Genomic DNA, 13,869 nt, shown 5'->3' on the forward strand with positions numbered 1-13,869 from the left:
CACACGCGCGTGAGGCCGCCGCATACCAGCTCTCTCCCTCTGTCGACCACCTTGATGAGAGTACAATTCTCAACACACTACGACACCCTCCACCAGCAGATGGACATCACGACAAGCATGGCTCATGATTCAATGACACATTAACGAACCATACAGCATCTAATCGAGCGTCGACTTCTTAGCGAGCCAACATGGCCGCCCGCAACATGGACGACTACGAGGCGAAGCTGCAGGACAGCACCCTTGACATTAAAACCAAGGCAGCCCTACTTACCGAGCTACGCGACAGCATCGACACGCTATCTCAAGGCAACAACTACGGCAACTTCCTTGCCAAGTTCGTACCCATCTTCTTGGACATACTCTCGGGCCCGCCAGTCTTCACTTCTACCTCACCCGAGCAGAGGGTGCGGCAATGCGTGCTCGAGATCATCCATCGATTACCGCTCGGTAGCGCCGACAACAGCGTTGCCGAGCCATATGCGGAAAGGATCATTGACACATGCTTGGGTCTGATCAAGAACGAGAACGAGGACAATGCGGTACTGTGTTTGAAGATCATCATGGACTTCTGCAGGTATTACACCAAGTCGCAGACCGTGATAGAGAGGGCGCAACCTTTTCTGGACCTCATCCTAGAGATCTTCGATGGCATGGAGCAGACTGTTACCGACACCTTCGACACGGTATCCGCCGTCCCACCGACAGCAGCTGCAGCTACACCTACGGCTTCCGGTACCCCAGGCTCACCCGTCGCATCGAGCAACCAGTCGATTGTGTCTGTCGAGCCAGGCCCGGAGCAGCAACAAACCCGACAACTTGCGCACGGCATGCACAGCTTCAAAGTTGTCGCCGAATGTCCAATCATCGTCGTCTCCATCTTTCAGGCGTACCGTGCTATCGTGCCGAAGAACGTCAACAACTTCACGCCCAGAATCAAGCAGACGCTACTCCTTCAAGCCGCGCCGCAGAAGCGTGCTCACGAGGAAGCGCAAGCGAAGGGCGACACCTTTACGGGTGTCGCACGCGAGATCAAGGCTAAGGGCCAGGCTACTGCCTTCGGTGAACTCGTCATCGCCCAAGTCAAGACCATGTCGTTTTTGGCGTACTTGCTGCGAGCGTATCAACAATCCTTGACCGACTTCTTGAATACCCTGCCTGAGTTGACGGTGCGTCTGCTAAGAGATGTCCCACGCACTCACACAGCTACTCGGAAGGAGCTACTTGTTGCGATCCGGCACATCATCAATTTCAACTTCAGGAGAGTCTTTCTGCCGGTCATCCTACCACTCCTGGATGCTAAGACGCTTGTGGGCGACTCGCTGACTGCGGACGTCACGTTGCGACCACTAGCATACACCATGCTGGCAGACCTGGTGCATCATGTCCGCGAGGAGCTGACACCCGAGCAGATTTCCAAGGTTGTGTCGGTATACGTGGGCCATCTAGCGGGTGACGAGAGCGTGGATCTTCCGGGAACGAGCTATCAGACTATGAGCGCGAAGCTCCTACTTAATATGGCAGAATGCATGTCGAAGATCGAGGACAAGAAGGATGCCCGGTATCTGATGATGCTCGTGCTCAATGGAATAGCTGATAAGTTTGCGGCTATGAACCGTGCCTGCTCGAACGCTCAAAAACTGTCACGCCTCCAGACAGAGGGTGGACACTCGGTCGACGCAGCGCCAGAGAACTTCCTTGCGGATCCTGAAGCGAAGCCAGACTGGGACGAGACCGACATCTTCAGTGCCATGCCCATCAAAGCAGTCTCGCCACGCGACCGCGCGAGTGACCCAGTGACGGAGAACAAGTTCTTGTTCAAGAACCTCCTGCACGGCCTCAAGTCGTTCTTCTACCAACTTCGCAATAGCAACCCACCGAAAGTGAAAGAGGAAATGGACGGCAACAACGTACCCGCGAACTGGAATGACTTGTCGTACGGCTTCGAGGCAGAGGAGGTGAAAGCACTCATCAAGCTCTTCCGTGAAGGTGTCAAGTGCTTCCAGTACTACGCGCCGCAGGATGGCTCGCCTGAGACAACCACGGCGGAGTCGGCGAGCAGCCAGAGTCTGGCCTCATCCACTGCTAGCAGCAAGGAAGAGAAAGACCTGCTCGAGACTTTCGCCACCATATTCCACCACCTGGATCCGGCGACGTTCCATGAGATCTTCACTGCTCGCTCACCGATCACTGATGGCGACGGCGAGGAAGGCCAGAAGGCCGAGAGCGGCATTGAGTTCTTGTACCGGCAGTGCTTCACCCATCCCGCGCTGTTGCACATTCCGCAATTCCTGCTCGCGTCCGAAGCCACCAGTCCTGCCTTCTGCGGCATGCTTCTCCGTTTCCTCATGTCCAAGCTCGCCGAAGTCGGCGAGACGGACAATACTAAGACGTCGATACTTCTGCGCTTGTTCAAGCTGAGCTTCATGGCCGTCACGCTGTTCAGCCAGTACAACGAGCAAGTTCTCTTGCCGCATGTCAGTGATCTTATCACCGGCTCGATCGAGCTGTCGGTTACGGCAAACGAGCCGACGAATTATTTCCTGTTATTGAGGAGTCTGTTCCGCTCGATTGGTGGCGGACGCTTCGAGCATTTGTATAAGAATATCTTGCCGCTGCTGGAGATGCTTCTGGAGGTGCTGAATATACAGCTTGCGGCTGCTGAGGATGGCGGGACGAGAGACCTCTTTGTCGAGTTGAGCTTGACGGTGCCGGCGAGGCTTTCGCACCTGCTGCCTCATCTTGGCTACCTCATGCGGCCATTGACTGTAGCCTTGAGAAGCGGCGAGCGTACTCCAGCCTCCGAGCACAAAGGTTCGATCACAGGCGGCAGTTCTGATCTCCGGTCCGGCAGCGCTGGAAGCTCCGAGCTGACGGCGCAAGGCCTGCGGACGCTCGAGCTGTGCGTTGACAATCTTACGGCGGACTATCTCGACCCCATCATGCAGCCGTGGATGGAGGAGATTATGGGAAGTCTCTGGCGCATGCTCAAGCCTGGATCACTCACCTCGAGTCCACCGCCAGGATCAGGCATGCCAGCCGTAATGACCGGTCATACAGGCGCACACACCGCGGTTAGGATCCTTGGTAAGCTGGGTGGTCGGAATAGACGTTTCCTTAGTAGTCCTCCGGAGCTTGACTGGAAGGGCTATCCCGATGACGAGCCAAGTGTCGATGTCCGGCTCATCGGAGCTGTCACTAATGGTGGCGAGAGGGCTATGCCGGTGCGCCTTGGCATTGACAGCGCGGTTGAGCGTCTTTGGGAGCCGGTGCCGAAAGGCGAAAAGGCGATCAAGACGGACGAACATTATAAGAGACAGGCTTTGCGGTTGGTCGTCAGTCATGTCAAGTTACTGATCGGCTTTGACAACCTGCCGGATGATCTGGCGAGGCTTGTGCGCCTGCAGGCGAATGATCTGGCTGAGCGTAACTTTGACTTCGGACCGGACTTGTTCAGCGTGTCTGAGCGGCAGAAGAGCGCCGCGAAAAGGGATGCGCAGCAAGCTACGCTTTTAAAACTTTTGAGAGCGCTGATGTGGACCGCCGGTACGATTGACGAGCTCAAGCAGGAGGCTCTGGCGTTCTTGCAAGGAATATACCGCCATTTCATGGTCATTGAGCTCGGGACATCGCTAGCGAAGGAGAAGCATAAGCGCAGACCGTTCGATGTTCGGAGCGGCGAAGGTCCCGTTTTTGTCGAGACGTCAGCTCTTGCAGACGCCATCTGCGACAGTCTGGCGTCGGATGTCGTTGGCGTTCGCTCTATTGCGGAGCAAGCGATGCAGACCTGTCTCCAGACCGCTGTCATTATCTTCGGTACCGGCGAAGAGAAAGCAGAGTGTCTGCCCTTCTTCAACAAGCTCGCCGAAGTATGCGTACATGCTTGCTACGATGAGGAGTGGTTCACGAAACAGGCTGGCTCATCGGGCATTAACTTGCTTACCGACTCGAGCAAGATGCGCTTCGGGGATCGATGGGTCGCCGACAAGCTGCTTGACTTTGTCCGGGCACTCTTGTATGTCATCAAGGACATGCCGCAGGATTTGCCCGCCAGTATCCGCCTGCGGGCCAAGGATACGATTGTAGCGCTGGTGAGGCGTTTTGGTCGCAGCGAGTTGGCAAAGAGTGAGAGTTTGGAGGCGAAGGAGGATAAGCTGCATCAACTTGCTAATCGTCTGACGTCGGAACTATCGCACGTCAACAGACATGTTCGTGAAGCGGCGCAGCTGGGCTTGCGTACCCTGGCGACAGAGCTCAATAAGCCGATCTGGGAGATTGTTGGGCCGGTCAGGGATGATCTCGTCAAACCCATCTTCATGAAGCCTTTGCGTGCGCTGCCCTTTCCTGCGCAGATTGGGTATATTGAAGCGATCAATTTCTTGCTCGACATGGAGCATGACGTCTTGGCTTTCACTGAGGAGCTCAATCGGCTACTCTTCGAGACTCTGGCGCTGGTGGATGCCGATGATGAAACGCTCGCGCAGAAGCCTGGCGAGTATCGCAATGCGGAGAACATTGTGCGGTTACGTGTGGCTGGACTGCGACTCCTTACTACTGCTATCAGGTTTCCAGGCTTCAACAGTGGTGCGCAACCACAACAAGGGGAGCAGCAAGGTCAGGCACAGCCAGCGGCTCAACAACCCGGCGGCGGCGCCGGTCATCGGGCGCGTGTGATCAGTATCTTCTTTAAGAGCCTCTACAGCCCGAAGAAAGAGGTGGCGGTCGCTGCCAATGCTGGCTTGAAGATCGTGCTCGCTGCAACGCAGAAGCTACCTAAGGATCTGCTTCAGAACGGCTTGCGGCCGATCTTGATGAACGTGCAAGACCCGAGGAAGCTGTCCGTCGAGGGGCTTGAGGGACTCAATACGCTTCTACAGCTTCTGACCAACTACTTTAAGGTCGAGATTGGGACCAGGCTGCTCGATCATATGAAGCATATTGCCGACCCTGCCACGCTGCAGAAGGTCAGCTTTAACCTTATTGACGAGCAGAAGCATATGAAGGTCGTCACGGCGATCTTCTCGGTGTTCCACTTGCTGCCGTCCGCCGCGGTGCAGTTTCTTAACGAACTCGTTGATCGAGTAGTTACGCTTGAGGCAGGCTTGCGGCGGACTATGAGCTCGCCCTTCCGGGAGCCTCTGATGCGTTACTTGAATCATTATCCGGAAGAGAGCTGGACGTACTTCAAGGACGCAATGAAGGACGAACGTAAGGGACGCTTCTTCGCTCAAATGCTGGCTGATGCTGGGAGCGCTCCGCTTAGGGATACCGTGCTGAAGGACGTGGATGCCTTTGTCGCTTGTTTCACTGATGGACAGCTCGATGCAGAGCAGAAAGCCGTTGCGCAAGTCAACGCGATTCATATTGCGGCGTCTATCTGCCTGTTCCCGGAGACTGGGAAGCAGCTGCTGGATAATGAGGGTGCTAGGTCTGCCTTGCTGCAAGTTGCAATCGAGCTGCAGGTCCAACTTGAGCGAAATACCCTCCCGAGTACCATCCGTTTGGCGGTGGTGCAGAGCAACGAGCAGATCATTCGAGTGGCGGTTGTCTACTTTGAGAACCACCCAGATGATCTGGCGTCTTTCTTCGGACTTGTCGAATGCTGCACATTGGGCCAGCTGCACGCCACGCCTGCGCTGTACACATACCTGTACAAGCACGTCATTACGAGCGCGGACGTGGAGTACCAACGATCGGTCGTCTTACGCTGCATAGATACCTACACTTCGCGGACGACGGAGAGCGGTCAGCCGATACCGCAGAGGTTGAAGTGGTTCGTCTTCCATAACATCCTGAACCCGGTTCTAGCGAACGACGTGCTCCGCAACTGGGACGGCATCTTCGAGCCAAACAGCAAGGGCACCGCATTGCTGAACAAGGATTTGACCGACGCTATCCACAATAAGCTTTGGAAGCCGCAGTCTGTCGCGGACATCTCGGATGACGGCACGCAGGGTGTCGACCACAGCCGCATGGAACTCTTGCAGACTTCAGCTTTCTTGGTCAAGTATCATCATAACATGCTGCAGGATGCTCGCAAGGATCTCATCAAGTTCGGGTGGAACTACATCCGCCTCGAAGACCACATCGACAAATACGCGGCATATTGCCTCATCGCTTACTTTATTGCGCACTATGAGACGCCACCTAAAATAGCAATGCAGGTGTACAACACGTTGTTGCGCGCACATCAAGCGGAGGGGAAGAACCTCGTGATGCAGAGTCTGGAGATCCTGGAGCCGGTGCTGAAGAAAAGGCTCGGAGGTGGTCCGGATGGGAAGCAGAGCTGGTGGTCCCGTGTGCCTCGTAAGATCCTGAGCGAGGAGATCGGTAACGTGCAGCAGCTGACGAGTATTTACAACTTTCTCGTCCGACACCCGGATCTGTTCTACGAGGCGAGGGATAGCTTTGCGCAGATCACCATACCATCCATCACCAAGGTTGCGCAGCTGCCGAGTCCATCGGTGGAGTCTCGGAGACTGGCGCTCAACATCTTCACTATGATCTGGCAGTGGGAGGAGCGCACGTTGAGAGAGCATGGCTCGCTTGACGGTCCGGGTCCGGCGACAGCAGACAATCCATCATCACTAACCGGCGTCAAGAGGCTTGCTGTGGGTCCTCCCCACATTAGGTTCATGCTCATCAAGTACATGGTACAGTTCATCGCCACGCTGCCGGATCGTTTTCCAGTTGGTAGGCCAAAGGATGAAGCGCATAGCTCTGGACAGAGTTCGGCAAGCCATAGCGGCATCGAGACGGTCACAAAGGCGACCGATCTGCTGTATCGCCTTCTGTCGCCCCCTTTCTGGGATGATGTGGATATTGACAACATGATCCCGAAAGTCACAGAGCAGATCCTATGCGGCGACCACAAGCCGGAAGAGAAGATCGAGCATTGGACGACCCGGGTGGTCAACACGATCCAGGTTTTGAAGGTCTTCGTGTGCAGTAGGCCGAATGAATGGGTTGTTGCTCGGTTGCCACAACTGCAGAAGCTGCTTACGAAACCTCTCAAGAGCGAGACCGCCGACATTTTGGACGCGCTGCATAATACCCAGCTTAGTGAACATGCCGAACCCAAGCTGCCTGCCCTGCTGCATCGTGTACTTGAGGCGATACCTACGAAACAGGCGGATGATGAATTGCCCGATGCCGACAGTCCAACCGAGGAGTTCATTAACTTCGTGAGCAGCCTAGCAGGAGATGCTATCAACAACGGCAATCATCTAGCGGGTGTCAACATCTTGTGGATCATGGCTCAGCGGAAGCCCGAAGACGTGGACGTGCATATTCCGGCGCTGCTGAAGACGTTACAGCAGAAGCTCGCTAAGGATCATTTAGCCATGCAGTTCAACCCTCAGCTGGCTTTGATTCAGGGGCAGCAGCCTCAGCTACCAAACGTGCAGGAAAGCGAGGTGAACGCCGACCTCATCATGAAGATCATCGACATGCTGTCCGCACGCATGGGCATCCTCGGCGAGTCACGAAGACCGTACTTGAGTGTTCTGGCCTCGCTGGTGGAGCGCAGCAACAACGTCCCGCTATGTAGGAAGATACTGCGCCAGGTTGAGGATTGGGTCTTCCATTCTAGCGAGCCGGTGCCGACTCTGAAAGAGAAGACTGCGGTCTTGCAGAAGATGTTGGTGTTCGAGCAAAAGCAGGATCTGACCCTTTATAACGACTTCATGAACCTTGTCATCCGGATCTACGAGGATCCCAAGATCTTCCGATCCGAGCTCGCCGTACGCATGGAGCATGCCTTCTTAATCGGCTTGAGGAGCCAGGACATTGAGATGCGTGCGCGCTTCACTACCATATACGACCGTGCATTAAGTCGATCGACTAGTAACCGCTTCTTCAAGCTCATCAGCGACCAGCAGTGGGATGTGCTGGGGGATAGTTTCTGGTTGAGCCAGATCATCCAGTTGATGTTCGGCTCGCTGGATCACAACTCCGCCTTGCATCTCCATTCCGAGGATTTCAAGTGCCTTCCAGCCTCGAAAGTGTATGGCACTTACTCCAGTGACGGACGCGCCGCGGATGTCATGCTTGATGAGGGTCTTGAAGGCTTAATTGCCGCCGAGAAGCGCTTCATGCAGGAGGTTGGCGGCGTGCGAGCTCGCGATGTGCTGGTTCCTCTCTCTGACCTGCAGCATCCCGACACGCAGTTAGCACACGACATATGGGTCGCTTATTTTCCGATGTGCTGGTCCACGCTTTCGAAGGACGACAGGGAAGACATCGAGCAAGGCTTGGTGGCCCTGCTCACCAAAGACTTCCATCAGCGTCAGGTGGATAGGCGGCCGAACTGTGTGTCAACGATGTTGGAGGGCATCGCTCGTGCTAAGCCTGTCTGCAAGTTCCCGCCACATGTAATGAAGTACCTCGCTCGTACTTACGATGGCTGGTACGTTGCCACAACATACACGGAAGATCTGGCCCTCAAGCCAATTGTTGACACTGCGACTGTTCGAGAGAGCAACCTTGACGCTCTTGTCGAGCTTTATGCCAACCTCGAAGAGGGCGACCTCTTTTACGGCACCTGGAGGCGCCGTGCGCAGTTCGTTGAGACCAATGCGGCACTATCCTACGAGCAAAACGGCCTTTGGGACAAAGCGCAAAACATGTACGAGCAAGCTCAAATCAAGGCTCGCACTGGCTCATTGCCATTCTCACAAGCGGAGTACATGCTCTGGGAAGATCAATGGGTTCTTTGCGCGCAGAAGCTACAATCGTGGGAGATCCTTGCAGAGTTCGCTAAGCACGAAAACATCAATGACCTGTACCTCGAGGCGATGTGGCGCAACTACGACTATTGGAAGGAGCAAGACAATCGCGATCAGCTCGACAGCATCATTAAGGCTGTGTCTGACGCGCCCACACCCCGGCGGCTATTCTTCCAGGCTTTCGTCTCCCTGCTGAAAGTGTACAATAAGCAGGAGTCAGGACAGGAGTTCATACGTATCTGCGATGAGAACATACAGTTGTCGATCCGAAACTGGCACAAGCTCCCGCGGCGTATCACTAACGCTCACATCGGCCTTCTGCAGAACTTTCAGCAGCTGGTCGAGCTGCATGATGCTCACATCATATGTCAAAGCTTGGCCCAGACCAATGCCACCAACCTCGACGTCAAGTCGCAAGAACTTAAGGTGCTGCTTAGTACTTGGCGCGACCGATTGCCCAACATCTGGGACGATATTAACGCTTGGCAGGAGCTTGTCACGTGGAGGCAGCACATATTCCAGGTGATCAACACTACATACCTTGCTCTCATCCAGCCATCCGCGAATAATGCAACTAACAATAGCTACGCTTACCGCGGCTATCATGAGACGGCATGGATTATCAACCGCTTTGCTCACGTTGCGCGCAAGCACCAGATGCCGGATGTGTGCGTAACACAATTGAGCAAGATCTACACGCTGCCCAATATTGAGATCCAGGAGGCATTTCTAAAGCTACGCGAGCAAGCGAAGTGTCACTACCAGAACCGTAGCGAGCTGACGAGCGGCCTCGACGTTATCAACAATACCAATCTCAACTACTTCGGTCAGCAGCAAAAGGCTGAATTCTACACATTGAAGGGCATGTTCCTCAGCAAGCTGAATCAGAAGGATGAGGCGCACGATGCTTTCGGTACCGCGCTCTTCTTCGACATCAAGCTGCCGAAAGCCTGGGCGGAATGGGGTCGATACAGCGACTTTCTGTTCAAGCAGGATCCGAATAATTTGGAGCTAGCTGGCAATGCAATCAGTTGTTACCAGGAAGCAGCTGGCCAGTACAAGAGCGCTAAATCACGCAAGCTGTTGAGCCGCATTCTTTGGTTGCTCAGTCTGGATGACGCTCAAGGCACGCTTGCTGCCGTGTACGCCAAATTCCAGGGCGAACATCCGTGGTGGTATTGGGTTACCTTCATCCCGCAGTTACTCAACAATCTGTCTCGGACTGAAGGCGAGGCGAACATCGCGCACCAGATCCTGACGAACCTCGCAAAGACATACCCGCAGGCACTGCATTTCCAACTGCGCACGAGCCAGGAAGACATGCAAATCATCCGGAGAAATCAAGAGTCCCGAGAGAAGCGTGAACGTGAGGCGCGTGAGGCAAAGCAGCGGGGTGATCACATCAAGCAAGAGCAGGGGTCTCCAAGTGCTACTCGTCCCGACAGCAGCGCCGGTGGTAACTCCAGGCCGGTCACTGCAGGTGGTGATACGCAAATGGTCAACGGCACAAGCGATGAGACTCCGAAGAAGGAAGGCGGTGAAGACGACAAGACCGACGCCACGCCCAAGCCAAAAAAGCCGTGGCAACATACTGATGCGCTTGTGGTCACGCTACGGACAGCCTTCCCCCTACTGTACGCCTCGATGGAGGCTATGGTCGAGAACATCCAGAAGTACTTCAAGTGCCCACCGGATGAGGACGCTTACAGATTGATCAACGCACTGCTCAGCGATGCGCTGGGCTACATTGGCCGCTCACCGCACACCTTCGCGACGGACACCAAGCTTCCTCCGCAAACCGAGGCGAACATCACTCGCTTCGCCGAGTCTGTCCTGCCGGCGCACATCCGCAAGAGCTTCGAGATGGACTTTGTCACTAAGAAGCCGACTATGCTGGAGTACATTCAGAAGCTTCGGAAGTGGCGCGACAAGCTCGCCGAGAGGCTTGACCGCCGGCCGAATACATTCCACCTGGCGGAGACGACGCATCTCAGCGGCTTCCGATTTGTGTGGTTTGACGAAGTGGAAGTGCCAGGTCAGTATCTGCAGCACCGGGATAAGAACCAGGACTTTGTACGCATTGAGCGCTTCATGCCGGTCGTTGACTTGGTGCGAGGAGTTGCCAGCTGCCACCGTCGCCTCAAGATTCGCGGCCATGACGGCAGCCTCCACCCCTTCGCGATCCAGCACCCGTCTCCGCGTCACTGTCGACGCGAGGAGCGGATACTGCAATTGTTCCGCATCTTCAACAGCACGCTCGCGAAGAAGAAGGAGAGCAGGCGCCGCAACCTACAGTTCCACCTTCCAGTTGTGGTGCCGTTGTCGCCGTCCATCCGCATAGTGCAAGATGACGCCTCGTACATCTCACTGCAGGGCATTTTTGACGACTACTGCCGGCGCAACGAGACGGACAAGGACGAGCCAATCGCTTACACCATGGAGAAGATGCGCGGCTTGTCGCCGCAGAAGCAAGATCAATTCCTTCACGTCCGCATGGAAGCATTGAACCACGTCCAGGAACGGTACGCACCCAAAGATCTTGTCCGCAACTACTTCGCCGCCACCTACCCATCCTTCGACGCTTTCTGGCTCTTCCGCAAGCAGTTTTCGTACCAGCTTGCTGCGCTGACCTACATGACCTTCACAATGCACATGACCGTTCGCTATCCCAACAAGATGCACTTCGCGCGTCGCACCGGTAACATCTGGGGCTCAGACCTGCTACCTTACATGGCCAGCAATCGACCTTTCTTCCAGAACCCGGAGCCAGTACCTTTCCGTCTCACGCCCAACCTGCAGATGGTCATGGGACCGATCCACACCGAAGGCATCTTCGTCTGTGCTCTGATGGCCATTGCCCGCTGTCTCACCTCCGACGCCTCGCTCCCACCAACCCTCCCCACCCCTCAAAGCGCGACCGAGCTGGACATCGCGACTTCTTCCGAGCTTGAGCACCATCTCTCCATCTTTATCAGAGACGAGATGACGTTCTGGTACACGACGAGCCATCGGCAGAATATCAAGGAGGGCGAGTTAAGAGAGAACGTGCAGCGGAACGCCGACGCAATTGTGAATAAGGCGGTCGTGCTCGCGAGGGAGCCGGCGGCGGGCAATTTGCCGGCTAGTCAGAGCGTGTTGGATCTGGTGGCGCGGGCGACAAACCCGGAGAAGTTGTGTCAGACGGATATGCTGTGGCAGCCGTGGCTATAATGAATATAACGCAGGTGTTGTTGGCATGGTGGTAAAGGAGTCCTGTGGGATCGGTGCGTTCCGGCGCTCTGTGTACTAATTCTTCAAGGGCTTATTCATTGGCGTTCTGTGCAATGAGTTCGACAGAGAAAGGCACTGCGAAAGCCTTCGTCTCTGCTGTACTATGAAGGATGATGTTAGCGAGGCGTTGGTGGACCTCAAGCAAGCCTATTAGCGTGGTGTCACGGTTGTGAGCCATATGCTCTAGTATGTAATCTTCTTGTGTACATTGTTGTACATGAATACTCAATCACTCAATCTCCATTCGCGCACATTCAATGCCCAACCACTCCCAGCGCCAGACGCCTCGCTTAATAGACTCAAAGTGATGTGAACACTCTAGCTTGCCACCGCTGGTATGTTCGTCGCTGCGGCCAGTACATCGGTTCTGCTGCCGCTACTGCTGCTTGCTGCTGCTGCCGCCGTGCTGTCCTGCGCCCATTCATTCCCAGTATACTTGAACCAATTCGGTCTACAATCCTCCTTACTCAACCACGCCTCGCCATCCGTCAACCTTCCCGTCAAACACCCGCTGCATTTCGGGCTATTCGGACAGTTGAAGAAGGGAATATGCTGGTATCCAATATCCTTGAACCAATGTACTCTGCTCTTATCCTCAAACAACCCCACGCCGATACTATGCACCGGTGCATCACCCCAGCGCTCGTAGAAGAACCCACCCGCTCGGTCTAGGTGCTCGAAGTATGCTTCGTATGCCGGTGAGCGCCAGAGTTTCATGGATGCGATCTCGAAGTTGGACCAGAAGTGGCAGGTGCTGTAGCCATTGGCGATGAAGTTGTGCTCCGGTCTGCGATCCTTGTCTGTAAGCCAGTCCATGGCGTTGTTCTGCGCGAGGAGGTGGCTGTTGCCTTGACCCAGGAAGTTCATGGTCTCGGTCCACAGTGTTTGTACTGTCCAGGGCGAATCGTACAGGGTGATGGTGAAGCCGTAGGTCTTGTTGTGGTCTTCCATGTAGCGGAAGACGTCGTAGTCGACGTCGCAGAAGAAGTGCACGTTCGGTTCCACGCGCCAGTAGTAGTCAATATCCTGCAGCTCGGGGTGTTTAAAGAAGAGGCCCGAGTTCCAGCGACACATTTGGTGGTAGGATTGCATGTGCGCGTATTGTACTTCGTGTTCTTCGAGCATTTTGGCGGATTCGGATATGAGATCTAGGTCGATCCAGGAGGGGATGGCCCAGTGTTCGGGCGGGATGGTGAGGTAGCGGACCAGCGCGTTGGTATTGGCGGAGGTGGCGCGTTTGAATTCCTCTGTGAAGGGTTCGTCGTTGAGGAAGGTCCAGGGGTAATTGAACTTGTGGTTCCATGTTCGTTCCAAGTCTTGCATTGACTGGAGGAGCTGGGGTAGCTCGCTGTTGCGCACGAGGGAGAGAATGGTGGCGTTGATGCGGTTGCTGTTGGGGTTGTCGGGGGCGTAGTTGTTACCATTCACTCGGTGTAAAGGTTCCGGGGGTTCGCCGGTCTCTGTCCGTTATTAGAGGGTTAGCTGCTTTGATCTCCTGCAAGATGTTGAATAGGATCCTCCATACCGTCTAGATTCGGATCTCGGGACATGTCCTGGTCAAGCTGGCTGCTGGGTTGCTTGCTCGGAAGCTTCCAGTTGCGAGGACTTCGCATGATCTGTACCACAAGGAACAGGAATAAGACCATGCATGCGGCCCCTAGAAGGCGGATGGGCTTGGGCATCGTGGTCTTCATTTTCAAAGGGTCAACGGCGTTCGCTGTGCCCTGTGGTTTCCTTGGCTGTCGCGTGGATCGCTGAAGCGAACGGCGTCGGCAGATGCTTTCCACAAAAGTGCCTTTTGAACCATCTGCTTGCGCCGGAGCAGTGAAGTACGAGAACTACACTGTGTCAGGACAGCTCGTCGACAAGGAAG

General features: G+C 55.1%; 2 protein-coding genes across 2 annotated transcripts; one reads left to right on the plus strand and one right to left on the minus strand.

Moving 5' to 3' along the window:
• Positions 1–191: 191 nt before the first annotated feature.
• BAUCODRAFT_75390 (uncharacterized protein) lies at positions 192–11,936 on the plus strand (the record flags this gene model as incomplete). The annotated part of the gene is made up of 2 exons (XM_007680631.1): positions 192–4,581; positions 4,630–11,936. The coding sequence occupies 2 exons, from the start codon at positions 192–194 to the stop codon at positions 11,934–11,936; spliced, it is 11,697 nt and encodes a 3,898-aa protein (XP_007678821.1).
• A 378-nt stretch (positions 11,937–12,314) lies between these two features.
• BAUCODRAFT_150079 (glycosyltransferase family 15 protein) lies at positions 12,315–13,678 on the minus strand (the record flags this gene model as incomplete). Its single annotated transcript, XM_007680694.1, has 2 exons — positions 12,315–13,456; positions 13,522–13,678. 2 exons carry the CDS (start codon positions 13,676–13,678, stop codon positions 12,315–12,317), a joined length of 1,299 nt encoding a protein of 432 aa, XP_007678884.1.
• Positions 13,679–13,869: the final 191 nt, after the last annotated feature.

The sequence above is a fragment of the Baudoinia panamericana genome, assembly GCF_000338955.1.
Source record: "Baudoinia panamericana UAMH 10762 unplaced genomic scaffold BAUCOscaffold_10, whole genome shotgun sequence".
Taxonomy (NCBI): domain Eukaryota; kingdom Fungi; phylum Ascomycota; class Dothideomycetes; order Mycosphaerellales; family Teratosphaeriaceae; genus Baudoinia; species Baudoinia panamericana.